The sequence below is a fragment of the Mesocricetus auratus genome, unplaced genomic scaffold, assembly GCF_017639785.1.
Source record: "Mesocricetus auratus isolate SY011 unplaced genomic scaffold, BCM_Maur_2.0 Super-Scaffold_100022, whole genome shotgun sequence".
Taxonomy (NCBI): Eukaryota; Metazoa; Chordata; class Mammalia; order Rodentia; family Cricetidae; genus Mesocricetus; species Mesocricetus auratus.
The window spans coordinates 1,480,133-1,507,717 of record NW_024429203.1 but is presented as its reverse complement, the minus strand read 5'-3'; the positions used below and the strand labels follow the sequence as shown (position 1 = coordinate 1,507,717).

Here is a 27,585-nt window from a genome sequence, read left to right as displayed (position 1 = left end):
TTGAGGGTCCACAAGCCTTGAGAAGAGCCCGCCCCCAGCCTGCTCAGCCTGGCCAATCAGAGTAGCCTATTTTCCCCTAGGCCAGCTGATGCTGATGGGTTGTTTATGACAGGTGGGTTTCTGGTGTTGTTCTGGTGATAACTGGGTCTCTTTCCAATTGATTGCTGAGTGAAGGTGACAATGATAGGATTTCTTTTTGGGGGGAGGGGATTCAAGGCAGAGTTTCTCTGTGACTTTGGAGGCTGACCTGGCACTCGCTCTGTAGCTCTGTAGACCAGGCTGGCCTCGAACTCACAGAAATCTGCTTCCTTCTTCCTCCCAAGTGCTGGGATTAAAGGCGTGCGCCACCAACGCCCGGCCAAAAGCAGCTTTCTATCAAAGCTGAGAACCTGAGTTTTACTACCAGACCCACATGGAAGGAGAGCCACCCCAGAGAGATGTCTTTTGACACCACAGACACCCATGGTACAGAGGTGCACATACCCTCCCCCAGAAAAACACAAACTAAGTAAAAGAGAAGCACGTGACAATCAACCACTGCTGTTTGAGTGGAAGGCATTCAGCTGGGTAGCCAAGCGTGTGAGCAGACCCTGAGTTGCCTTCCAGCATCCTCCAGACTCCCAAGCCCTGACCAGTGTAGGAAACTCAGGGTCACACTTCCTGCCTTGTTCACATTGGTGCCTGCAGAAGGAGGTGGAAAGACGAGAATCACAGGCCCCTGGCATCCCTCTGGCTCTGATGCAGGTTGTTGGCGGTCCCTTGGTGAGGCCCAGCCCTGCCTCCCAGAGAGTGGGCCCAGCATGGGTGTGGCAGCCTTCATACCTGAGGACCTTCTGTAGAACAGGCCGGGCCGGTGAGTGGCATGGACAAGCCTGGGGGCAGGCTGTGGCAGGAGTGCAGGGGCCAGGGCTGGATTCTAGCTGTACCCACGGGCAGGAGTGGGAACTGGGTGCGGTGTTGTGGATGCCCGGGGTGCGGCTGTCACTCTTCCTAATTCCTCTGTTGGGATACAATGGTGACAAATAGTACCCACACTCAAAATTACAGAACCCCTGATGCATGCACAGTCACTGTCCAATAATGAACCCTGAAATATCTATTTCAGCAGCTTCAAAGGAACTGACTCTAATTTCATATTTTTTTTTTTTTTTTTGGTTTTTCGAGACAGGGTTTCTCTGTGGCTTTGGAGGCTGTCCTGGAACTCACTCTGTAGACCAGGCTGGCCTCGAACTCACAGAGATCCGCCTGCCTCTGCCTCCCAAGTGCTGGGATTAAAGGCATGCGCCACCAATGCCCAGCTAGGGTTTTACTCTTCTATGTGTTAGAATTCAGTGTGTGTGTGTGTGTGTGTGTTTGCATGTAAGATGTGTTTATGTGCTCATGAGATGAGTGTGTGTGTGTGTGTGTGTGTGTGTGTGTGTAGGTACTCCAGCACCATGGTGCTCTTGTCAGAGGATAACTCTCTGGAGTTGCCTCTCCTTCCAAGGATCAAGCTCAGGCTTGGTAGTGTTTGGTAGACCCGCAGCAAGCCGTTTTACTGGCTGAGCCATCTCGGTGGCCCAAACCTTTGAAGAATAAGGAGGTCAGTAGGGCTGAACTGAGAGGGTTCGTGGGAAGCTGTCAGGAAGTGGGTGGGGCTGAGTGGGATACTTAGCCTGAGAGACATAGGGAGTCCAGGCAGGCTTTGGGGCAAGGGAAAGAACAATTCCAGTGGTAACAAGTGTGGCTCCTGGTGTGGAGTGAGGGACAGAGCATTAGTGGTCCATGGAACTCATGACATCTGTCCGGGTCCCGCAGAGTCATAGTCTGTGGGAAAGAAAGCCAGCAGTCTGCAAGAGGGCGCTGGGCCTGGGACCAAGGACCAAGGCGGAAGTCTCGCGGTGTCTGGTGGAGCTCACAGGAGGTGATATTGTTGCCTGGGAGGTGTGAAGCATCACCACCCACACTGCTTCCCCTCTGATAAAGAAAGCCATTTGTCGAGCGCCTGCTAACTACCAGGCAAGGCTCATTTCCCGACACCCAGAGAAACGCTTGGTCTTTGGAGTTGTGAGGAACCGGGTACCTGAGGTCCGGCCCAAACCATCCTATTGGCTATGCTGCCCAGACGAGTGGTTTCGATTGGTTAAAACTGGGAGGAGCGATTCTGCCCACTGGGAACAGTTGGGCCTGGAGCCTTGAGGATCCCCAAAGAGGCCACATACAAAGGTGGCACGAGCTAGCCTGGGACTTCTCGCTATTCCTCCCTCCGGGAACAACTGTAGACTCACTCCCACCCCGGCCTTCTTATGGCTTCTGATATGTGCCCACCTCTCACCCCGCCCCTGACATCTGGCCAACTGGGTCACTCAAACAGACACCAAAACCAGACTGTGGCCGCTGGCCTGAGGTTGGAAGAGCAGGACCCTGGCAGGAATCTCTTGGGAACTAAAGAGGGGTGGGTGTAGAGCCAGCTGAGGTTAACCTGCTGGAGAAGTGGCCTGGGAGAGGCGTGGGAGAGCGACACAGACAGGGAGGAAGAGAGACAGAGAGACATACCAAGAAGTTCTGAGAGGAGCCAGAGAGATGGCTCAGTGCATAAAGGCACTTGCTGCCAATCCTAAGGACCTGAGTTCAATCCTGGGGACTCACAAGGGGGGAGGGCAGAAAACCAACTTTGACAAAGTGTCCTTTGACTTCCACACACACCACAAGATACACACACACACACACACAAGCTTTTTTTTTTTTGGTTTTACGAGACAGGGTTTCTCTGTATTGTTTTGGGGGCTGTCGGACCAGCCTGGCCTCGAACTCACAAGAGATCCGCCTGCCTCTGTCTCCCGAGTGCTGGGATTAAAGGCGTGCACCACCAACGCCCGGCTAAATAAGCATATTTTAAGAAATTTAAAAATAGACCTTAGAGGAGAGACAGCAAGTAGATATTCATTTATTACCTTACTTATTCAAAAGTATCCAAGACAGGTCAAATCCGTTCCCAACCTTTAGTAGCAACACTTGGGAGACAGGGGCAGGAGAATCTAAGTTCGAGGCCAATCTGGTCTACAGAGCAAGTTCCAGGACAGCAAGGGCTGTACAGAGAAAGAAACCCTGTCTCAAATAAACAAAACAAAATCATTGTCCCTCAAACACAACAAATGCTATATACCGCGATTGAGATCTTAAAGGTTGAGAGAAGCAGGGTGGAGACAGAGGCTGCGGGAGGGAGGAGTCAGATCCAATTTATTTGGGGACCTGGAAGTTCCCATCGTCATCCAGCTTGCACCGCCCTCCCCCTCTTGCCCCTTGAAAGTGATCGGAAAATGGGGGAGGGGCCTGTGCTGTTGGAGCAGAGGGGACCTGTCCGCACCCGATGAGGACTCGGAAGACTTCAGCAGCCGCGCCCACTCCAAGTAGCTCATAAATTGCGCTGCCCAGGTACTGCGCCATTGAGGGGTCTTTGGGATGCATGCTCAGGGGTCCAGGCATCAGAGGACAGACTGAACCCCTTAATTGGAGCAGGGATGTGATTCACCTGAAAAGTCCCTCCCTTCCCCGAGATTCTGGGCCCTCCCACCCCCGAGTGTCCCTGGGAGGGGACCGGAGGGAGAAGCTAGGACTTGCTGGTACCAGTCACCGCTGGGACGTTCTCCGGTGCCGCGGCGGGTGGCACAGGCTGGCAACCCGGGGCTGGGAGGGGGAGGGGGCAATTGCTGGCGACCGCCAGCACTCCTCCTCGAGTGCCGGCCCCCAGGCCTGCCACCTCCAGCCCCGCCCATGTGGCAGCTGTGCAGTGTTCCCAGGCGCACAGCCCTGGGCGCATGACCCGGGCGCAGAGGTGAGTGTCCAGTATTGGGGACCTCGCAGGAAGTGGGACTCAACTCCTTGGAGCTACTACGGGGCTGAAAGGGCACAATGCTCCTTGGTGGAGTTTCTATATATCCTTTATCCTAAACCTCCCCTTAAGGATCCCAGAACGGAGAAAACTGAAAACCCCTGCTGGGAGAGAGTGGGGACCCCAGGAATCCTCCAGCTCAGCCTGGCTGGGCTCCTACAAACTTTTCCTCTTCCCAGGGAAGTCAAGTCACCGGGGTGTTGATACAAAAGTCCTGACCCTGTGCTGAGTGTACCGCAGCAGAGAATGCTGCCTAACCCGTGCCTCTGTGTCTGATGTCTCTCCAGAGTGACCCAACCAGTACCTCCAAGTCTGTCTGCCTTCCCAACTTGTCCCCTGTGTGACTCTGAAGCTGTCTGGAACCTCTTTGTCCCTTTGCCTTTCTGGTATTGAGAATCTGTCTCCCAGGCCTGGGTTTTCTCTTTTGCTGAGAGGGACTTCTGTGAAGTATGTCACTATTTTTGTGGGACTGTGTTTGTGAGAGAAATGGACATCTTTGGATCTACTTTTGTTTTGTTTGCTTTTTTGTTGAGACAGGTTTCTCTGTGTAGCCTTGGTTGTCATGGAATTCACTCTGTAGATCAGGCTGGTCTGGAACTCAGAGATCTGCCTGCCTCTGACTCCTGAGTGCTGGGACTAAAGGTGTGCGCCACCACACCAGGCTTGGGTCTATTTTTATACAAGGCATTTCTTTAGAGTCTCCTTCTGTTCATACGTAAAATGGAACTAAGAGAGCCTCAGTTGATGGAGGGCTTACCTAGTATGCAGAGAGCTCGGGATGCATGTCCAAATAGACTAGGGTGGTGGCATGCTCCTGTAACTCCTAACTTGGGAGGTAGAAGCAGGAGGAAAGAAAGTCAATGTAGCTGGGTGGTGGTGCACCCCTTTAATCCCAGCACTGGGGAGGCAGAGGCAGGTGGGTCTCTGTGAGTTCGAGGCCAGCCTGGTCTACAGAGCAAGTTCCAGGACAACTTCCAAAACAATACAGAGAAACCCTGTCTAAAAAAAAAAAAAAAAGAAAAGAAAAGAAAGAAAAAAAAGGAAAGTCAATGTGATTTTTAGCTGCTTAATTTGAGGCCAACATGGGGTACCTGAGGTCTTGGCCTTTGTTTAAATTGAGTCCAAGGCATCTGTGCAAGGCATTTCTTTTTGTAAAATTTTAGAGGACATGGTGGCACACCTTTTTAATCCCAGCACTTGGGAAGCAGAGACAGATGGATTGTTGCTAAATTCCAGGCCAGTCAGGGTTGCATAGTAAGAGTATGTCTCCAAAAAGTGTTTAATCTCATTAAGGTGTGTGTGTGTGTGTGTGTGTGTGTGTGTGTGTGTGTTGGTGTGGACAGTTGGGTGGGACTGTGGATCTATGCATGCCGCAACCCAAATGTAGAGGTCAGAGGTCAGGTTGTGGGAGCTGGTTCTCTCTACATTGTGTGGATCCCAGACATGAAGCTGAAGTCATTAGGGTTGGGTGCAAGCTCTTTTACCCACTGAGCCATCTCGCCAGCCTTGCAAGGTATTTCTTTAGGAACCCATTTTTGCTCATCTGTAAACCGGGACTGAAGGAAGACACGCTGAGAGTGTCGAGTGGTGGCTGGCAGGTTAAAGAGTCATCGTGACTTAATGACAGGTGTCTCTTCCCAGGGTTCCCAGGTGCTGTGCCCTGCAGCTCTGACTTTGCAATGAGCATCCAGAGCCAGCTTTTTCCCTGGGTCTTGGAGAGAATGACATTTCTTTTTTTAAAACAAGCAAAATGTGTCAAACCACATGAAGTGTGGGGCACTGGGCCCCAGGCTGGCTGTGGGTGGAGGTTGTGAAATTGTGGCCTGCTCTACTGGGTGTGAGACCATTCCCAGGGGTGAGCCCCCGTGGTGGCTTCTGCCATTGAATCTGTGTGTGAAGGTTTCGTGTAGAAATGTATTCTCGCTTTTCTCTGTGGTTGGTTAAGAGGGAGTGTGCAGCTTTTGGAGGAGAGACGACGTCAACACTGGAGCTCAGGGCCTCCCAGCACGCAGTCTTCCTGAGAGCTAAAGTGGCAGAGCTGTGTGTCTGAGCCCTCATCTGCGCGTCCCTGTCTGAGGCTGTCTGTATAGCCGTGATTTCTTGCATTCTCTTTTATTTACGAGTATGCGTCTGGATGCCTCTCTGCTTTTGTGTTACCGGAGTTTCTTTTTATCAACTTGACATGGGGCCTCAGAACCCAAGCTGGCCTCAGAGTTAACTATGTAGTTGATTATAGCATTGACTACTGATCCTGCTGCCTCCGTCTGTCAAGTCCTGGGGTAACAGGTGTGCACCAAAAGCCCACCCACCCACCCCCTTACTCCTCCTGTCTGCTTCTGGACTGCTGGGATCACAGCGGTGTGGCTTCCATGGCTAGTTTTTCTTTTTTAAAACAAATCCTTTTTTGACTTTTGTTTATTTTCATGTGTGGAGAGTCAAAGGACAACTTTTGGTGTGTGGGAGGGCTCAGGGGTTAGGGATCCGTTTCCAGGGATCTTTCTCCAGGATTCTAAGATCCTGACTGTCCTTGCCTTCCGTAGACTTTCGCACAGTGCTCCGGCGGACAGCCAGCAGCACAGCAGCGTCCTCTCAGCTTCTGGTAGCGGGCGGCCCATGGAGCCCGGGCTGCTGCGGCCCGCGCCGGTGAGCGAGGTCATCGCCCTTCATTACAACTACACTGGCAAGCTCCGCGGGGCGCGCTACCAGCCCGGCGCGGGTCTGCGCGCAGATGCCGCCGTGTGCCTGGCTGTGTGCGCCTTCATCGTGCTGGAGAATCTGGCGGTGCTCGTGGTGCTGGGCCGTCACCCCCGTTTCCACGCGCCCATGTTCCTGCTCCTGGGCAGCCTCACCCTGTCGGACCTGTTGGCGGGGGCGGCCTACGCCACCAACATCCTGCTGTCGGGACCGCTCACGCTGCGCCTGTCGCCCGCGCTCTGGTTCGCGCGCGAGGGGGGCGTTTTCGTGGCACTCACCGCATCGGTGCTGAGCCTCCTGGCCATTGCGCTGGAGCGCCACCTCACTATGGCCCGTCGAGGACCCGCGCCCGCCGCCAGTCGCGCTCGCACGCTGGCGATGGCTGTGGCCGCCTGGGGAGCGTCGCTGCTGCTCGGGCTGCTGCCTGCGCTGGGCTGGAACTGCCTGGGACGCCTGGAAACCTGCTCCACCGTGCTGCCTCTGTATGCCAAGGCCTACGTGCTCTTCTGCGTGCTGGCGTTCTTGGGCATCCTGGCTGCCATCTGTGCGCTCTATGCAAGGATTTACTGCCAGGTGCGAGCCAACGCGCGTCGACTGCGGGCGCGGCCCGGGTCCCGCAGGGCCACCTCGTCCTCGCGATCGCGGCACACGCCACGATCGCTGGCCCTGCTCCGCACGCTCAGTGTGGTGCTCCTGGCCTTCGTGGTTTGCTGGGGGCCTCTGTTTCTTTTGCTATTGCTGGATGTGGCGTGCCCAGCCCGCGCGTGTCCCGTGCTCCTGCAGGCCGACCCCTTCCTGGGTTTAGCCATGGCTAATTCGCTGCTGAATCCCATCATCTACACGTTCACCAACCGAGACCTGCGCCACGCGCTCCTGCGGCTGCTCTGCTGTGGCCGAGGGCCCTGTAGCCAGGGCTCCTCCAACAGCTTGCAGCGATCCCCCAGTGCTGCTGGGCCTTCGGGTGGTGGCCTACGACGCTGCCTGCCACCAAGCCTGGATCGCAGCTCCAGCCCATCAGAACTTTCATCTCCCCATCAGGACAGGGTGGACACTAGCCGCTCCACCGGCAGTCCCGGAGCAGCGACCGCCAACCGGACACTGGTGCCTGCTGCTACAGCCTGATGCTCCCCAGCCCACAGTGGCCCTTCGTAAGAGCAGACTGATTCTCCAAATAAGAGCATCGTCTGTAGGACACAGCCAAAGACGGCAGGGACAGGAAAGAAGGAAGGGAAACGGACTGGTTGTCCCATAACAGGGACAGACAAAGATGCACGCCTCTCGTACGTTTGACATGGACAATAATAATAATGAGAGAGGAATGGGAAGGTGTACCGTTAGCGATGTCACCTGAGCAGGCTCCTGAAGCGGAGCCGTTCAGTGTGACTGGAGCAGAAGTTGAGGGGCAGATTGGGGGAAGTCTTGTTGACTCTGAGGAAGGCCTGTGAAGTGGAAGCCACAGAGAGGTCTAAACAAAGTCGGGAATTGCCCGGATTCAGACCTCCACAGGGACCCTGAGTTCAAGGGGCATGACAGGAAGATGAAGGATTTTGTAAAAGGGGGGCTCCCCACGTGTTTAGAAGCGGGTGAAGTCTAGATGGGGTGTGCTAACAGCTGGCAGATTGCTACAGAGTGAGGTAGAGAACCAAGGCAAGGTAGCTAGCTCCAAAACTGCCAAGTTTCCACAGTGTGGAGTCAGTTCTTCATGCAAACATAGCTACAACACAACAATTCGAGCTGCTGGCCTCACTGTGATCTTTCAGAATAAATGCATTCATCTATTTATTTATTATTTTATTTTCCTTAGAGGGCTCTAACCAACATCTTTTAAAGTTTATTTGCCAGGCAATGGTGGCATATGCCTTTAATCACAGTGCTTGGGAGGCAGAGGCAGACGGACCTCTGTGAGTTCCAGGCCAGCCTGGCCTACAGAACTAGTTCTAGGATAGCCAAGGCTACACAGAGACACAGAGACACCATCTTGAAAAACCAAAAAAAAAAAAAAAAAAAGGTTTTATTGGGGTGGAGAGATGGCTCAGCAGTTAAGAATACTTGTTGCTCTTTTTTTTTTTTTTTTTTTTTTTTTTTGGTTTTTTTGAGACAGGGTTTCTCTGTGGCTTTGGAGGCTGTCCTGGAACTCGCTTGGTAGTCCAGGTTGGTCTCCAACTCACAGAGATCCGCCTGACTTGTTGCTCTTGTACGGACTTGGGTTTCATTCCTAGCAGCCAAGTGGTGGTTCATAACCATTAGTAACTTCAGTTCCAGGGCATCTGGTGTCCTCTTCTGAACTCCAAGGGCACCAGACATTCAAATGGTACACAGAAATGAATTTGAGCAAAACACTCATACATAAACTAAATAAATCTTTTTTAAAGCTTTTAAAATTATCTATTATCCGTTTATTTTGAGACAGGCTCTTGCTATGCAGCTCCAGTTGGTCTGGAACTCCTTATGTACACCAGGCTAGCCTGGAACCCCTGAGTACTAGAACTAAAGGTATTTATTTGGGCTGGAGTTGGTGGGGAATTTCTCTACTCCCAGGTATGTCAGTTCAGCCCAGGCCTGGTCATAGTGAGACCCTCTCCTTTTGTGTGTGTGTGTGTGTGTGTGTGTGTGTGTGTGTGTGTGTGTGTGTGTTCTGAGACAGGGGTTCTCTATGTAACAGCCTGGCTGTGTCCTGGAGCTGACTTTGTAGACCAGGCTGGCCTTGAACTCACAGAGACCCACCTGTCTCTGCCTCCCAAGTGCTAAGAGAGACCTTGTCTTTAAAGCTTTTATTTGCTTATGTATTCTGTGCCCGAGTGGATATGTGTGGGCACCCACAGCATGCGCAGCAGACAAAGCGAAAGTCTCCTCCATTGTCTCCCTCCACCACATGGGTCTTAAGGTGCCAGCAAACACCTGTAACCCGGGAGGCGTCTCACCCCCCACCCCCATCCTCGGGGGTGGTGGCTGGGGGGAGGGTGTTCCTGTGATGGGGTTTGGAACCTGTCCTGGAACTTGCAACATAGACCAGGCTGGCCTCAAATTCACAGAGATCTGTCTGCCTCTGCCTCCTGAGTGCTGGAATTAAAGGCCTGCGCTACCACTGCCTGGCAGTTTCTCACTATTTAGACAAACATTCTATTTCCTCTGGTGAAAAGTTCTTTTAGACTGCTCCATCAGCCTTAGCCAACTGGAGAGTCAACTCACCTGCCTCGCCCATCTCTCAGATAGCATAGGCTTTTTGTTTTGTTTTGTTTGTTTTTACGAGACAGGGTTTCTCTGTATTGTTTTGGAGGCTGTCAGTCCAGCCTGGCCTCGAACTCACAGAGATCTGCCTGCCTCTGCCTCCTGAGTGCTGGGATTAAAAGGGGTGTGCCACTAATGCCTGTTTTATTTTTGTATTTTATGTATATGCGTACTCTGTCTTTATGCACACCAGAAGAAGGAATCTGATTCCATTTGGTTGTGAGCCATCATGAGGTTTGTTGGGAATTGAACTCAGGTCTTCTGAAAGAGTAGTCAAGTGCTCTTAACTGCTCTTCTCCCCAGCATAGGTTTTATTTTTAATTTTATTTATTTATTCTTATTTCATGTGCATTGGTGTTCTTGCCTGCATGTATGTCTGTATTGAGGGCGTTGCAGCCCCTGGAACTGGAGTTACAGACAGCTGTGAGCTGTTGTGTGGGTGCTGGGATTAAACCTGGGTCCTCTGGAAGAACAGCCAGTGCTCTTGACCAATGAGCTGTCTCTTTGGTTTTAAACTGGCCATTGAACTCGCCTGTGACCTCGTCAACCTCGACCATATCCTTGTGGATAGACACACAGTCTTTAGCACTGACGATGCGGTTGCTGACTGTGTCACTTACAGGTCCACGGGATCATTGGTTTTGCTAATCCAGGCCTTCTCACTCCAGGCCAACGCGAGCGTACACCCCAGGCCCCACTTTTGAGACAACGTTTCTTGTAGCTCAGGCTGGATTCAAACATGCTATGAAACTGAAGATGACCTTATTAAACTTGTGAGTTCTGTTTCCTGTGGATAAAGGCATGCCCTACCACACGTGGCTTATGCCATGCCGGGATAGAAGCCCCGGACTTGACGCTACAGTCACTCTCCATTTGGTAGATGAAGAAACTGCAAACACTAAATACCTGCTCCCCCATGTCTTAGCAAGGCAACCCTCGGGCCCCCATGAGGATGGGGCCTGTCTAGTATTCGCAACTCTTAGAGGAGTCTGGCTAGACTGGACTAACACTCCTCGAAGGTTTTGAATTGTTGCCTGGGGGAAACACAGAGCTCTGCTTTGTGTCTATAAAACATTTGCTCTCCTGGCAAGTCTGCAGACACTTTCATGACCCCTGGCACTTGCCAGGCTGGTGGGCAGGCTCAGGGAGGGGGCGCGGGTAGGGAAAGGACAGTGGCTGCTGTTTAAGGCGCGCGCGCCACCTTTCAGCAGCCCTGGGAATTGCATTAGGGCTGGCTGGCTATCCGCTTCTCGCCGAGGTATCAGGTGCAGCGCGCCTCCTTGAGGTAATCTTGGGAGCTACAAGCAGCATCAAAGCTGGTGGCACAGGCTGGCGCTGCAGACCACCTGTGCAAAAACAAAACAAAACAAAACAAAAAACAAAAAAACAAAACAAAACCAAAAGACCCGAATCTCTTTCCCAGAAGGTAAGTTCCTGAGAAGCCTGGGGGCACACCAGGAAACCTCCCAACAGTTCTCGTATCTGTCTTGGCATTGGTTGGGTGGTTTGACAGTGGCAAACTTAGAGATTCTGATACTAAATTAAAAAAGTAAAGGCCGGGCGTTGGTGGCGCACGCCTTTAATCCCAGCACTCGGGAGGCAGAGGCAGGCGGATCTCTGTGAGTTCGAGGCCAGCCTGGCAAGTGCCAGGGGTCAGGAAAGTGTCTGGAGACTTGCTAGGGATGGCATGGAGAACAAGTTTTTTTTTGTTTTTTTGTTTTTTGTTTTTGTTTTTTTTTTGGTTTTTCGAGACAGGGTTTCTCTGTGGCTTTGGAGGCTGTCCTGGAACTCACTTTGTAGACCTGGCTGGGCCTCGAACTCACAGAGATCCGCCTGCCTCTGCCTCCCGAGTGCTGGGATTAAAGGCGTGTGCCACCAACACCCGGCCCAATAAATAAATCTTTTTTTTTTTTTTTGGTTTTTTCTCACCTTAGGCAGGCATTGGTGGTGCACACACCATTAATCCCAGCACTCAGGAGGCAGAGGCAGGTGGATCTCTGAGTTCCAGGCCAGCCAGGTCTGCAGAGTGAGTTCCTGTACAGACAGGGCTGCACAGTAAAACCTTGTCTCAAAGAAAACAAAAGAAACAAAACTTCTGAGCCTCCTCCCTCAGCTCCCTGGCTACTGGGTGTGCACCACACTCCACATCATTGTTTACATTGTTTTGTTTGGAGACAGGGTTTCTCTGTGTAGCCCTGGCCTGCAACTTGCTCTATAGACCATGCTGGCTTCAAACTCACAGAGATCCACCTGCCTCTGCTTCTTGAATGCTAAAATTAGAGGTGTGTGACATCACGCCTGACTTTTTTTTTCTTTCTCAAGCAGAGCTCACTATGTAGCCTGGGCTCTTCTCAAACATTCAACCCTCCTGCTCCATACTCCCCGGTGATAAATGTCTTTTTTTTTTTTGGTTTTTTGAGACAGGGTTTCTCTGCATTGTTTTGGAAGCTGTCCTGGAACTAGTTCTTAGACCAGGATGGCCACGAACTCACAGAGATCCGCCTGCCTCTGCCTCCCGAGTGCTGGGATTAAGATAAATGTCTTTTAAAACTGTTCATTTTTTCATAATTTATTCATTTGTCTTCAGATACAAGGTCTTGCTAGGTAGCCCAGGCTTTCTTTGGACTGCAGGTAATCCTACTAAATTCTGAGATTACAGATGTTACCCCACCCAGATTTATTTTTATTTATAGGTTTATTTATGTTCTTTTACATATATAGGTATTGGCTTGCATGTATGTCTGCACCACCTACCTGCATGGTGCCCACAGAGGTCAGATATTGGGTCCCCTGAAACTGGGTTATGGATGGCTGTGAGCCACCATGTGGGTGCTGGGAATGGAATACAGATTCCTTTCTCTGCAAAAGCAGCAAGTGCTCTAAACCACTGAGTCATCTCTCCAACTCCGATGTTTTGTTTGCGATAGGGTCTCCTGGTATAGCCTTTGCTGTCCTGGAACCTGAGCTGTAGACCAGCTGACCTTTCTCTCCCTGGTGCTGGGTTTAAAGGTGTGGGCCACCACTGCCTGACTTTAAATTTTTTCTTTTAAAAGTACTTGTGTGTTAATGTAGTAGGTAGATGTGGGGCATTGGCTGGGAAATGGAGTCACAGGTGTTTGTGGGTCACTGGTGCAGGTGAGCTCCGGTCCTCTGTATCAAAAACACCAAAATAATAACATGGTTAATATTTTACAGTTTTTATTTTATGTATATGAGTGTTTTGTCTTCGTGGTCCTTGTGCCTGTGGAGGCCAGAAGAGGGTGTTGGGTCCCTGGAACTGGAGTTACAGGTGTTTGTTGTCACCCTAATACAGGTACTCCGAATAGAACCTGGGTCCTCTGGAAGAATAGTCTGTGTTCATAACTGTTGGGAGCTGACAAGGGCGGTCGCGACACATAACCACTGAGCCATCTCTCCAGCACCAATAAGAAGCAACTTTATTTTTCAAAATTCATTTACGTGTGCATATGAAGTCAGAGGCCAACTTACAGGAGTTGGTTTTCTCCTTCTACGATGTGCACACCAGGGATGGAACTCAGGCTGCCAGGGTTGGCCAAAGCACCTTTGCCCACTGAGTCATCTTGAAAGTTCAGGAAATAGCTTGCTGTCATAAATGCTGTATGTAGCAAATAAGTATATCTCTCTCTCTGTTTTTGTTGTTGTTTTGTTTTGTCCCCCCCCCCCCCCCGACAGGATTTCTCTGTACTGTTGTGGAGGCTGTCCTGGAGCTTGCTCTTGTAGACAAGGCTGGTCTCCAACGCACAGAGATCCTCCTGCCTCTGCCTCCTGAGTACTGGGATTAAAGGCGTGTGCCACCAAAGCCCGGCAAGTATCTCTCTCTCTCTCTCTTTTTTTTTAAGATTTATTTATTTATTAATACAACACCCTGCTTCCATGTATGCCTACACACTAGAAGAGGGCACCAGATCTCATTACAGATGGTTGTGAGCCACCATGTGGTTGCTGGGAATTGAACTCAAGACCTCTGGAAGAGCAGTCAGTGCTCTTAACCTCTGAGCCATCTCTCCAGCCCAAGTATCTCTTACTATAAAAAATATCAAGAGTGTGTGAGAAACGCAGAGAGGCAGAAGGTCTGGGCATTCCAACACTCTCGGATGAAAGCCATACCTCTCCTAGTTGGGGGTGGAGAGACAGGAGACAGAGAGGGAGAGAGAGAGAGAGAGAGAGAGAGAGAGAGAGAGAGAGAGAGAGAGAGAGAGAGAGAGAGGGAGAGAGGGAGAGAGAGAGAGACAGACAGAGAGAGACAGACAGAGAGAGAGACAGACAGAGAGAGAGACAGACAGAGAGACAGACAGAGAGAGAGACAGACAGAGAGACAGACAGACAGAGAGAGAGACAGACAGAGAGACAGACAGAGAGAGAGACAGACAGAGAGAGAGACAGACAGAGAGAGAGACAGACAGAGAGAGAGACAGAGAGAGAGAGACAGAGAGACAGACAGACAGACAGACAGACAGACAGACAGACAAAGAGGGAGGGAAGGAGGGAGAGGAGAGAGAAAATGAGATTGCAAAACTCAACAAGGCAGCGTTCAAGATGACTCAGCAGGTAAAACCTTGTTGCCAAGCCTGATAGCCTGAGTTCCATTTCCAGGCCCCACAGAGGGGGAGCTGGGAATCAGTTTATGCAAGTCATCCTCGTCATCCTCTGACCTCTACACAAGTACACACAACACATATATTAATGTAAAAAACGCCCTGAGTGATGTCATAGCCTCTAACCCCAGCCTGCTGGAGGCAGAGGCAGGAGGGTCTCTGAGAGTTCAAGGCCAGCCAAGGATATACAATGAGGCCTTGTCCCAAAAAGAAGTTACAATGGCACAATAGTTAAGAATACTTGGCCCCAGGGGTTGGAGAGATGGCTCAGAGGCTAAGAGCACTGGCTCCTGAGTTCAGTTCCCAGAAACCACAACCGGTGCCTTCTGGTGTGCAGGCATACATGCAGGCACAACACTGTAAACATAATAAATCTTTAAAAAAAAAAAAACAACTTAACTGGGTGTTGATGGCACAGGCAGGGGCAAGCAGATCTCTTTGAGTTCGAAGCCAGTCTGGTCCACAAGAGCTAGTAGTTCCAGGGCAGCTAGGGCTGTTACACATTGAAACACAGTCTCAAAAAAAAAAACGAACAAGCCGAGCATTGGTGGTGCATGCCTTTAATTCCAGCACTCGGGAGGCAGAGGCAGAAAGATCTCTGTGAGTTCAAGGCTACCCTGGTCTACAGAGGGAGTTCCCAAAGCAATACAGAGAAACCCTGTCTCAAAACAAACAAACAACAACAAAAACCAAAACAAAAAAACAAACAAAATTAACAAATACGTGTTGCTTTTACAGAGGACTCAGGCTTGATTCCCAACTCCCAAATGCTCACCACCATCTGTATGCCCAGTTCCAGGGAATCCCAACCTCCGTGGGCACCAAGCGTTCACATGGTGTGCATACATACACACATACAGGCAAAACACTCATACATAACATTAATAAATTTTTGTTTAAGTTGTAAGGTTGGAGAGATTGCTCAGCATTTAAGAATACTTGCTGCTCTTGCAGAGGATAGAGTTCAATTCCCCCATCCACACGGTGGCCCACAACCACCTGTGACTTCAGAAGGCAATGCAGGAACAGAGTGCACCCACAAATTGAAATACAAACTGAAACACAAACATTAAAGATTATATATATATATATATCAACCAGGTAGATGGGTCTAGCTGGACCGTGTGGGGTGTGGGAGGGTCCAAGGGTGCAGGAGGAGCCCCGGCAGCCTGACCCGGAGGCAGGCTCCTAGGGCCGCCCAGACCCACGCCCTGCTCCCTCCGCCCGGCACCTGCAGGAAGGGCTGGAACCGCCTCTGCGTGCCCGCCGCTCGTTTCCGCCCTCCCGCTCCTCCCACGCGTGCCGCCCGCGACCCCGCAGCACCGCTGTCCCGATCCAAGGCCCCCCGGGTCCCCCCTCGGCTCCTCCCGGAAGCTTGGCGGGCGGCGGCGCGGATTGGACGCGTGGCACCGGCAGAGACACCCGGGGGGGTGGGACGGAGGTGAGCGAGCACCCGCGGAGACGCGATGGGGAGTCAGAGCCGAGTGCCGCCCGCGGTCGCGCGTGGGGCCGTGCCCGCGGTGGGGGGGAGCGCGCGTCCCCCCAAGGGCTCCCTCGCCGCCGAGCCCGCCCGCCCGCCCGCGCACGGTGGCGGCCGCGGCCCGCGAGTGGAGGGTAGGGGTCGCCCGCGCCCGGCGCCCCGGGACTCTTATTGTGACAGGGTGGCGCGCTGTGCTTAGTCACCGTGACCCGCGCGGCGGAGGCGGAGGCGGAGCGCGGCCATGGCGGGGTGAGTGCGCCGCTCCGGGCCGGGGCCGGGGATCAGGCCCTGCGGGCTCTCCAGGCGTCTGGGCTGCGCCTCCGAGCGGTGGGGAGGCCGCTGGAGCAGGCGCCGGGCGCCGGGTCGTCGCCGCCGTTCAGCCCCCTGCGCAGTGCCAGGCCTGAGCTCCCGCAGTGTGGTCACGCGTGACAGTCGCTCACTTGCTGGGGCCCCGGGAGCGTTTCATCGCCCCCCACCCACCGCGGTGCTCCGATAGACAACACGGGGAGGGGTCGCGACTCCAGGCGGAGCCCCAGAACCTGGGGATCCAGCTGCAGACCCCCACTCCACACCCCCTATTCAAAGTATGCCTCGTCCCCTGGCCCCAGCTCTCCAGGGGTCTCCTGAATCCCTGTATTGCCCCCCACCCCCGTGGGCATTCCTGATGCCCCACGCTTTCTGCCCCAGAACCTTGGCACCCAGTATTTCCTCTCCAGACTCCTTGCATTTTCAGGCCTCTTCTCTCTTCCTGCTGTGTCCCTGGAGCTCAGGACAATGCCTCGTACATACTTGGCAGGCTCTGTAAACCTTTGGTGAGGTGTTGAAGAAAGGGATTTGGCTTGTTGGAGGAAGGGAAGGGAAGGATGGCTGAGACAGTGAGGGAGCTGGCTGTGTGGGGCTGTGCAGGCCATTGAGGTGGTTTCCATTCGAGGGCTTGTTGAAAGGTGTTGGGCGTTTCTTAGACCCGCCTTCAGCCTAGTGAGTTGAGGACTAGTTCGTTTGAATGGAGCCAAGTGTGTGCAGTTTACTTGGCTTGGCAAACTGCCCTAGAAACCATTACTTAGTTTTTCTAAAGGAAGCCTGTCTGAGCATGGTGGCACACACTGTAATCCCGGCACATAGGGAGATCAGTAGTTCAAGAGCCAGCCTTGGTTACATAGTGAATTTGGGGTTAGCCTGGGCTCCCAAAGACCGTGTCTGAAGAAGAGAGAGGAAGAGAAGGAAAGGAAATGTGGCAGGGTGTAGTCCCACCGTCTGTTCCCAGCCCTGAATTCTTCCCTCCCTCCAGGACCCTAACTGCTAGTGGTGGAATTGTACCTTGTCACCAGGAACCCCATGCAGCCAGAACCCAGGCCTAGCGGGGCTCCCCGCAGCAGCCAGTTCCTGCCCCTGTGGTCCAAGTGCCCCGAGGGGGCAGGGGACGCGGTGATGTACGCCTCCACCGAGTGCAAGGCCGAGGTGACGCCCTCCCAGGACGGCAACCGCACCTTCAGCTACACACTAGAGGACCACACCAAGCAGGCTTTTGGCATCATGAACGAACTTCGGCTGAGCCAGCAGCTCTGTGACGTGACCCTGCAGGTCAAATACGAGGACACCCCAGCTGCCCAATTCATGGCTCACAAGGTGGTGCTGGCCTCCTCCAGCCCGGTCTTTAAGGCCATGTTCACCAACGGGCTTCGGGAGCAGGGGATGGAGGTGGTGTCCATCGAAGGCATCCACCCGAAGGTCATGGAGCGGCTCATCGAGTTTGCCTACACGGCCTCCATCTCTGTGGGCGAGAAGTGTGTGCTGCACGTGATGAACGGGGCAGTCATGTATCAGATTGACAGCGTGGTCCGAGCCTGCAGCGACTTCCTGGTGCAGCAGCTGGACCCCAGCAACGCCATCGGCATTGCCAACTTCGCCGAGCAGATCGGCTGCACCGAGCTTCACCAGCGGGCCCGGGAGTATATCTACATGCACTTCGGGGAGGTGAGTGAGGGTTGGGGCCAGGGCTCAGCTGTCCCAACAGGCCGTCATAGCCATCTCCCCTTGAGACTCCATTTGGAGGGAAGCTGCTGCTTGGTGTTTTCTTTTTCTTTCCTCCCATAGGGTCTCATGTAGCCCAGGCTGGCCCTAACCTGGTTATGTAGCCAAGGATGACTTTAAACTCCTTATTCACTTGCCTCTGTCTCTTAAGTACTGGAATTACAGACATTTGCGGTCACAATTGACTTGAGTGGCACTGGGGATGGAACCCAGGCTCTGTGCTTGAAAAGCCCATCCCCAGGACTGCTGCTTCCTCCTCCTCTTCCTCCTCCTTTCCCTCTTCTTCCTCCTCTCCCTCTTCCTCTCCCCCTTCCTCCTCTTCCTCCTTCTCCTTCTCTTCCTCCTCCTCTTCTTCTTTTTTCATACAGGGTCTCTTGTTTGGTGAAAGGTAGTCCTCGCTGTCCTGGAACTCACTCTGTAGACCAGGATGGCCTGTAACTAACAGATCCACCAGCCTCTGCCTTCTGAGTGCTGAGATTACAGGTGTGGTCACCACTGCCCGGCCTGAAGCTGTTTTTTAACTCCTGTCCTCACTATTACATTCTGAGCACTGAGATCACAGGCAGGTGTCACCATACCCTGATAAAGTAAAAATTATTTTTTTACATTCTTTTGTGTGTGTGCTCATGCACATGGCCAGGCTGGTCTTGTGTGGAGGTCAGAGGACAATGGGCAGAAACTGCTTCTCTCTACCTTATATATGCTTCTAGGCTTGAACTCTGGTCATAGGGCTTGGCAGAAAGTGCCTTTGCCACAAAGCCATATTGCTGGCCTGAAAACTCAGGTTCTGAGCCCCTAATCTGGGAGGCCCTAGGAACAGGGCAAGATAAGTTCTCAGTGCCCCACAAGCCTGCTTTCTCTGGGGTGAGAAGTCAGAACAGACCTGATGTGGTGGCCAGTGCTTTTAATCCCAGCACTCTGCAGACAGAGGTAGGTGGATCACTGAGCATTCCCAGCCACCCTGGGCTACACAGTGAGACTTAGGGAGAAGGAGAGAGGGAAAGAAGAAAACGGTTTCCAGATGAACAGGTAGTCAGCAAGTGTCTGTCAGCCTCAGGCTGCAGCCTTGCCTGGGCTTTCTTAGTTACTGGTTTCATTTTCATTTCTTAGAGCAGGAAGTCTTCAGCGGAAGGTAAGGTGAGAGTCCTTGGTCAAAGCCTGGTCTGGCAGCAGCAGTGGCAGTGACCAGAGAGGCTGTGCCCTGGATGTGACAGTGCACTCTGACTATCACCAGCCCAGTAAACCCAAGTCCGAAGTGTTCCAGCAGGCATGAGGCCCTGGGTTCCATCCCAGCACACATAAGCCAGGTGTGGTGGTGCACACCTTTAGTCCTAGTGTTGAGCGGGCAGACGCAGGCGGATCTGTGAGCTGAGGCCAGCCTCCAGTCTGCTCTGCATAGCAAGTCCCAGGTCAGTTTGACCTCACATACACACACACACACTCACACACACACACACACACACACTCACACACACACACACTCTCACACACACACTCTCTCTCACACACACACACTCTCACTCACACACATACACACACACACACACACACACACACCACACCACAGCAAGTTCCAGGCTAACTCCCCAACACACACACATCCTTAAAGCTGTGTAAGATCAATATGGGACCAGCATTAGTGTATTTTGCTTATTTGTTTAGCCTTTGTGACAGCTGGATTTCCTAGCCCAGACTTGTCTGGAAACCAAAATTCTCATGTATCAGGTTCCTATGTGATGAGACTTGGGCCACCAAGGTCACCTGATGTTCTGTTCATGCTTCATTTTAACCCCTGAAATGTCTCATTGCTTGTATATAATGTTCCTACATCTGAAAAAAAATACCAGTCTGAAACACTGCCTGTCAATCATTTTATATTTTTATTTTATTTTGGGTTTTGGAGACAGGGTTTCTCTGTGTAACAGCTCTGGTTGCTCTGGAATTCACTCAGTAGATCAGTTGGTCTGGAACTCCCTGAGATCTGCCTGCCTCTGCCTCTGCCTCTGCCTCTGCCTCCCAGGTCTGGCTGGGATTAAAGGTGTGTAGTCACCATGCTGGCCTCCTATGATTTACTATTAGTTTAAATTTCTTATTGTAATTATTTGGGGGGCATACACACGCCACAGTTCATGTGGTGGTCAGAAGACACCTTCTCCTTCCGTCAGATGAGCCTTGGGGTTGAAGTCCTCAAAGCCCAACCAGTCCCCTTCTGAGTTGGTAAAGGCTCTCACTGCCAAGCCGGAAGACCAATCCCAGGGACCCCTCTACCAGATATGAGCTGTGGCACGCTCCACACACATACTCAGTAGACCAATAAACTAAAAATACTTAGAGAATCTTACTCTGTAGACCAGGCTGCCCTGGAACTCAGACATCTTCCTGCCTCTCCCTTCCAAGTGCTGGGATTAAAGGCCAGACTGGATTCATTTATTTATTTGTTTTTGAAACAGGATCTTGCTGCGTTGTCTTGGCTGCTCTGGAACTGGCTATGTAGATACCAGGCTGGCCTTGAATGCACAGCCATCCTCTTGCCTCTTACTCCCGAGTGATGGGGGATTACAGGCCTGTGCCCCTACGTCTAGCTATACATTTTTAAAAGTTAAAACCCAAATTAAACAATACAGATGCCTAAAGAAACCCCACCGTCTGGCCTGTGCAAGGCCCTGTGTGTGGTGCTCGGCCATTGGGCTTCCCAGAGCGCAGCCTCTCACCTGCGCTCCCTGCAGGTGGCCAAGCAGGAGGAGTTCTTCAACCTGTCACACTGCCAGCTGGCCACGCTCATCAGCCGCGATGATCTGAATGTGCGCTGCGAGTCGGAGGTGTTCCACGCGTGCATCGACTGGGTCAAGTATGACTGCCCTCAGCGGCGCTTCTACGTGCAGGCACTACTGCGGGCCGTCCGCTGCCACGCGCTCACGCCGCGCTTCCTGCAGACGCAACTGCAGAAGTGCGAGATCCTGCAGGCCGACGCCCGCTGCAAGGACTACCTGGTGCAGATCTTCCAGGAGCTCACGCTGCACAAGCCCACGCAGTCCGTGCCCTGCCGCGCGCCCAAGGTGGGGCGCCTCATCTACACCGCTGGCGGCTACTTCCGACAGTCGCTCAGCTACCTGGAGGCTTACAACCCTAGCGATGGCTCCTGGCTGCGCCTGGCAGACCTGCAGGTGCCGCGCAGCGGACTGGCAGGCTGCGTGGTGGGCGGGCTGCTCTATGCTGTGGGTGGCCGCAACAATTCGCCTGATGGCAACACCGACTCCAGCGCCCTGGACTGCTACAATCCCATGACCAACCAGTGGTCTCCCTGTGCCTCTATGAGCGTGCCACGCAACCGCATCGGGGTAGGGGTCATAGACGGCCATATCTACGCAGTCGGGGGTTCCCATGGCTGCATCCACCACAGCAGCGTGGAGAGGTGAGCACTGGGACCCAAAGGGAGGGCACCTGCTCTTGTCCCCACCTCCAGAGGAGGGTGAGCCAATGGGATATTCATCCCCAGTGTCCAGGGTTGAGAAGTGCTGGAGGGGGTGTCCCAAACCTACAGCAGTCATCAGCACTCTGGGGACAGTGGACTTGTGCTAACTGTATAATCACATTAAGATGTAGTGTCTGAACGAGAATGTAGTTCAGTGGTGGGCTCTGGTCCCTGCTTGCATCCAGCTCTAGGTTCTATCCCCAGTCCTGGCAAAGGAGAGAAAAGATGTGACTCAGTTGGCAGCAACACACCAACCTGTAATGCCTGGGCAGGAGAACCAGGAATCCAACGCTATCTTTGGCTGTATGGCAAGTTTAGGACCAGCTTGGGATACAAGAGACCTTGTCTCCAGACAGGCAACTGTCCCCCACAAATTTAGGGCCCGGAGCAAGGGCAGGAAAATGAGAAAATTTGAAAAATGTGTATTTGTGGCACTGGGAATAGAACCTAGGAGCTTGTGCATGATAGGCCAGCCCTCTACCCTGAGCCAACCCCACCCCCAGCCTGACAATGGAATTTTAAACCAATGCCCTAGGGGCCTCTAATGTGTGTGGTCTGTGAATAGGATGGTGGGATGGTGTGTCACCCTGAGCGGGCCGCTTTCAAGAAGGACAGGGGCACTATTAATAACTCCGGGAGCACAGGTATGGACTGGATGCCGCTGGGCCAACCGGGATGTGTTCACCCCATCTCTGATGCTGTTGCTTGGAGGAGTACGGACTGAGCAGTAACCTAGTTGTTAGACTTCTTGGGGTTCTGGAGTTGGACACCTGCTCCGATGTCACTTGGTGATCCTGGGTGGCCTACCCCACATTTCTGATGTAAATCTTACTTGTGACATGAGGTCATGAGCCCAGTGAGGTGGAGCACACGGGTGACACAGCATGAAGGATAAACCTGTTGAGGTTTAAGGGACCTGGCTGTCACTTGCATAACTGATGACTGAGCCTCAGTTTCTTCCTCTGGAAATGGAGCTGCTGACTGGCCCCCTTGAGAGAAATAAAGAGATCAGGGCTAGGAGATGTTACATGCCTGTCACCCCAGCACTGGGGAGACTGAACCTGGAGGATCTGGAATTCTGGGCTAGCCTAAAACAGAGTTAAAAAAGTGCTTGTAGATGCTGGCTCTTACTGTAAGGAAGGCCAGCTGTAGACCCTGGGATGACCGTGGTGTAATCATGTCCTTTGCAGATATGAGCCAGATCGAGATGAGTGGCACCTAGTGGCACCAATGTTGACTCGGAGGATTGGCGTGGGCGTGGCAGTACTCAACCGCTTGCTGTATGCAGTGGGGGGCTTCGATGGGACTAACCGACTTAACTCAGCAGAGTGTTACTATCCGGAGAGGAATGAGTGGCGGATGATTACACCAATGAATACCATCCGAAGCGGGGCTGGTGAGTGTGGTGTGTGGGATAGACCACACCCAAACCAGCCTTGGGATAGGCTTCCTTCATCTGTTTTCCTCTCTTCCAGATTGGTTTTGGTTTTTGTTGTGTTCCAGTCTGTCCTCAAAATTGCTATGTAGCTGAGGATGACTCTGAGCTCATGATCCTCCTCCTTCAGCCTCTCCAGTGCTAGGACAACAGGCCTGCTCCACCACACCAAATTCCAGCTTGGTTTCTAAAGGGTTCCTCTTAGAAAGGGTGATGGAGGGGAGGAAGGTAGCTACTCAGGTCCCCCTTAAAGCAGCCTCTGAGTGACCCCACTGTGTGCTCTGTTTAGGGGTCTGTGTGCTACACAACTGCATCTACGCAGCGGGGGGCTATGATGGACAGGACCAGCTGAACAGCGTGGAGCGCTATGATGTAGAGACAGAGACCTGGACTTTCGTAGCCCCCATGAAGCATCGGCGGAGTGCACTTGGGATTACTGTGCACCAGGGCAGGATCTATGTCCTCGGTGAGGCCCCGGAGGCGGGTCAGGGTGAAAAGGATTATCATCTCCATATCTTCTCTTTCTCAAGGGTTGGCGCTGAGGATAGAAACCAAGGAACACCTGAATGCTTCGCAGGTGTTCTAGAATTGAGCCACAGCCCCAAGCCCTCACTGGGGGATTCTGGCCAGGGGCTCTAACACTGAGCCACACCCCACCTCCCTGTATACCCCCGCCCTCCACCCTGCTTCACTGGGAAGTCTAGGCAGGGGTTCAGCCATGGAGCCACACCCCACCTGTCTCCATCGCTTGAGGGCAGGCGGCTTTTCCCTGCTGTCTTCTGTTGACATGGGCATTAGACCAAGTCCTCCCAGGGAGGTGACCGTCGTGTTTTCTTCATTCTCTCTGCAGGAGGCTATGATGGCCACACGTTTCTGGACAGTGTGGAATGCTACGACCCAGACACTGACACCTGGAGTGAGGTGACCCGTATGACATCTGGCCGCAGTGGGGTGGGTGTTGCCGTCACCATGGAACCCTGTCGGAAGCAAATTGATCAACAGAACTGTACCTGCTGAAGCACTTGGGTTACCTGACCACTAACAAGTAAGAAAAACAGTCCATCCAGACCACTGCTGTCTTTGTACAAAAAGAAAGAAAGGAAAAGAAAGAAGAGAAAGAAGGAAGAGAAAGCAAACAAGCCAACCCGCCAATAGAGATCACAGGGACGGAAGAGGCAGCAGAAGGCAGCTCCTCCAGGATGGGCGCTGCGATGCCTTGTAAATGACATTGTGGGAGACCAGAACTAAAACCCATGTGCCCGTTTGTCATAGCCCCTGCAGCATCCAAGACAGCCAGCCTGGGTGGCATGGGAGGGGCACCCTCATAAGTGAGAGGTCCCTATACCCTCTGGCTGGAGATGAGGCCACCAGCACCCAGATCCCCTTCAAGTGGGGACAGGCAAAGCAGGGTCTCACGTCTTCTCTTTGATCCCTGCAACTCGATGATCAATTCTAGGGGAAGAAGGGGCCAGGTGAGGCCAAGGGGCTGAGACTCCCTCAGGAGCTGTGATCCCAGGAACAAGCCTGTACAGAGAGCACTGGCCTCTAACCCTGGATAGTTATTTTGTTAAGCAACCCTTTAACTTTCCCATGGAAATTAAAAACAGATTGAGCAGTGTCTTGCACACAGGTCCTCAGAGAGTGTTTAGAATCCCTCGGGGAGACAGCTCTTCTATTGAAATGCACTCAGATCGTGATCGGGGCTGGTATTTGAAACCCATCTGTCTTCTCTGCTTACCATTGTGCTCATACAGGGCATCTGGTTCCCTCTTGGGCCACACAGTCATCTTGTCAATTTTAGGTGCATTAGAAGCCAATGACCTGATTTCTGTGCCACTTCTCCTGGGGCTTCCTGTGTTTTGCTTGATTTTGAGACAGGGTCTCATGAAGCCCAGGACGACCTTTAGTTGAGACCCTGAACTTCTGATCCTCCCGACTGCGGGATTACAATTGTATACCACCAAGCCTGGTTCCTGCTTGCCCTTTTTGTACCCAAGCAGCAAAATAAAGACTTCTGGGACCTTGAGTGTGGCTCAGTGGATAGAGAGCTAATGTAGCATCATGCATGGAGTCCTGGGCACCATAGCAAGTACACATAAACCCTGATAGCCTGCACTTGTAATCACAGCAGCAGGAAGCAGAAGCAGAATAAGTCATGAGTACATGGCCAACTCAAAGCCAGCCTGGGCTACACCAGACTTGGCTCAAAAAGAATAGTAATAAATACTATACACACACACTCACACACACATGCTTGGTTTTATAAGACAGGATTTCCCTGTGTAATTCTGGCTGCCCTAAAACTAGTGATATCTCAAAAGATCCACCTGCTTCTGTCTTCGAGTGCTGGGATTAAAAGTATGCACCACCAAGCCTGGCTCTTGGTAATATTTTTATTTATTTATTTATTTATTATTTATTTATTTATTTGGTTTTTCGGGACAGGGTTTCTCTGTAGCTTTGGATGCTGTCCTGGAACTAGCTCGGTAGACCAGGCTGGTCTCGAACTCACAGTGATCCGCCTGCCTCTGCCTCCCAAGTGCTGAGATTAAAGGCGTGCGCCACCAACGCCCGGCCTTTATTTTTGTTTTTTGAGACAGGGTTTCACTGTGTACACCTGGCTGTCCTGGAACTCACTTTGTAGAGCATGCTGGCCTCAAACTCACAGAGATCTGCCTGCTTCTGCCTCCTGAGTGCTGGGTTTAAAGGCGTGGGCCAATTGTGCCCAGCTGGTAATATTTTTGTTGGGGGTGGTGGTGGTTCAAGATGGTTTCTCTGTGGCTTTGGAGGCTGTCCTGGAACTCACAGAGACCCATCTGCCTCTGCCTCCCGAGTGCTGGTTTTAAAGGTGTGCGACACCAATGCCCAGCTTGGTAATATTTAAAAAAAAATTTAGCTGGGCAGTGGTGGCGCATGCCTTTGAAAAAATAGAAGAAAGGAAATTCAAGGTCATCTTCAGTGATATAGGAAGTTGGAGGCTAGCCTAGGCTACATGAAACAAGGCCAACAAAATTCAGGAGCTGGAGATAGCTCAGCAATTAAGAGCACTTGCTGGCTGGGCAGTGGTGGTGCACACCTTTAATCCCAGCACTCAGGAGGCAGAGGCAAGCGGATCTCTGTGAGTTCGAGGCCAGGCTGGACTGACAGCCTCCAAAACAATACAGAGAAACCCTGTCTCGTAAAAACCAAAAAAAAAAAAAAAAAAAAAAAAGCACTTGTTGCTCTTTGTAGTTCCCCAGTAGGCATGTTAGGTGGCTCACAAACACTTGTAACTCTGTCTCCAGTCCTCCTCTGACCTCTGAAGGGACACAAATTTTAAATTATATTGTTTTCTAAATGGATGGGTAACTTTTCACCTAACTCAGGGTCCTTATCTAAGGATAAGTAAAGTAAATTAAAGTCTTCATATGTAAAGTAAGGCTAGGAATGGTACGACAGACTGTAACCCCAGTGATAAAAAGCTGAGAGGATTGTGACATCAAGGCTGGTTTGTGCTACATAGCAAGATCCTCACTCGTGTACACGGAGCTTGCTGTGGTGGGCGCACCTTTAATCCAGTGTTAGGAAGGGCAGGCAGATCTCTGAATTCCAGCCTGAGCTACATGACAAGACCCTGCAAACAACAAACAGATGGTATATATTATAGACATTAGGCTGCAGAGGTGGCCCAGTGGCCAAAGGTGTGTGCTGCTCTTCCCAATGACCAGAGCCTGATTCTAAACTAGAGCAGGCTCTGATGCCTCTGCCTCTTGTGGGGCACCTACACACAAGTGGACAGGCACAAACAGACAGCTATGCATGAGTTTGAGGCCAGCCTGGTCTACAGAGTGAGTTCCAGGACAGCCTCCAAAACAATACAGAGAAACCCTGTCTCGAAAAACCAAAAAAAAAAAAAAAAAGTCTCCAAAAGCTGGAACTGAAACTCAATAGTAGAGCCCTTACAGCCAGGTGTGGTGGTGTACACTAGTTTTTGTTTTGTTTTGAGACAGGGCTTCTCTGTGTAGCTGTGGCTGTCCTGGAACTTACTCTGTAGACCAGGCTGGCCTTGAACTTGAAGAGATCCACCTGCCTCTCCCTCCTGGAGGGAGGATTAAAGGTGTGAGCTACCAACTCCTGGCTATTTATTTATTTATCATTACTATTAGTTTTGGTGCACATCTTTAATCCCAGCGCTCCGGAGGCAGAGGCAGGTGAATCTCTGTGAATTGGGGGCCAGCCAGGCCCTCACTGAGAGACCTGTTTCAAAACAAACAAAAGAGAGGGCTGGAGAGGTAGCCCAGTGGTTAAAGGCTAGGCTCACAACCAGAGAGAGAGAGAGAGAGACCCAACAGTGAAGGGCTAAGATAAGCAAACAAGAGGACATGAGTCTGAACCCCCAGATCCACACACACACACACAACACCATCCCTCCCTGAGTGGGGTGATCTTTGCTGTGGAGGGTTGGGGCCCTCATTCTCAGGTCCAGTTCCCTGACTCAGCAGCTGGGTCTGAGGATCAAGTGGTTTGCTATCTGTTGTCGTCTGTGAAGATGGACTTTGGACTTCTCTTGGGTAGCACGCCCTGCATTAGCAGCTGGATCAACCAAGGGAGGGATTGAAACTCTCTGACCTGTTTTGTTGGCGCTGGGGCTTGAACCCAGGGTCTGTTGCACACTATGTGTTCACCTTGAGCTACACCCTTGGCCCCAAAGACAGCATTCACTTTCTTACTCTCTTACTCCCCCCCCCCCCCCCAACAGGGTCTCTCTGTGTAGCCCTA

The 27,585-nt window shown here is 52.1% G+C and overlaps 2 protein-coding genes across 5 annotated transcripts; both read left to right on the top strand.

The window, feature by feature from the left end:
- Positions 1-3,247: 3,247 nt before the first annotated feature.
- S1pr5 (sphingosine-1-phosphate receptor 5) lies at positions 3,248-8,347 on the top strand. Of its 2 annotated transcripts, none has more exons than XM_013119358.3 (2): positions 3,248-3,414; positions 6,412-8,347. In XM_013119358.3, exon 2 carries the CDS (start codon positions 6,485-6,487, stop codon positions 7,685-7,687), a length of 1,203 nt encoding a protein of 400 aa, XP_012974812.1. In that variant the 5' UTR covers positions 3,248-3,414; positions 6,412-6,484; the 3' UTR covers positions 7,688-8,347. The 2 variants fall into 2 exon arrangements, with proteins under 2 accessions (XP_012974812.1, XP_005078649.2); XM_005078592.4 differs by lacking the exon at positions 3,248-3,414 and adding an exon at positions 3,468-3,814.
- Positions 8,348-15,646: 7,299 nt separating this feature from the next.
- Positions 15,647-24,853, top strand: Keap1 (kelch like ECH associated protein 1). 3 transcript variants are annotated; one of them, XM_040729731.1, is made up of 6 exons: positions 15,647-15,850; positions 17,178-17,863; positions 20,647-21,332; positions 22,583-22,788; positions 23,117-23,293; positions 23,678-24,853. In XM_040729731.1, the coding sequence occupies exons 2-6, from the start codon at positions 17,225-17,227 to the stop codon at positions 23,842-23,844; spliced, it is 1,875 nt and encodes a 624-aa protein (XP_040585665.1). In that variant the 5' UTR covers positions 15,647-15,850; positions 17,178-17,224; the 3' UTR covers positions 23,845-24,853. The 3 variants fall into 3 exon arrangements, with proteins under 3 accessions (XP_040585665.1, XP_005078609.1, XP_021087728.1); XM_005078552.4 differs by lacking the exon at positions 15,647-15,850 and adding an exon at positions 15,990-16,138; XM_021232069.2 differs by lacking the exon at positions 15,647-15,850 and adding an exon at positions 16,154-16,473.
- The last annotated feature ends 2,732 nt before the right edge of the window (positions 24,854-27,585 follow it).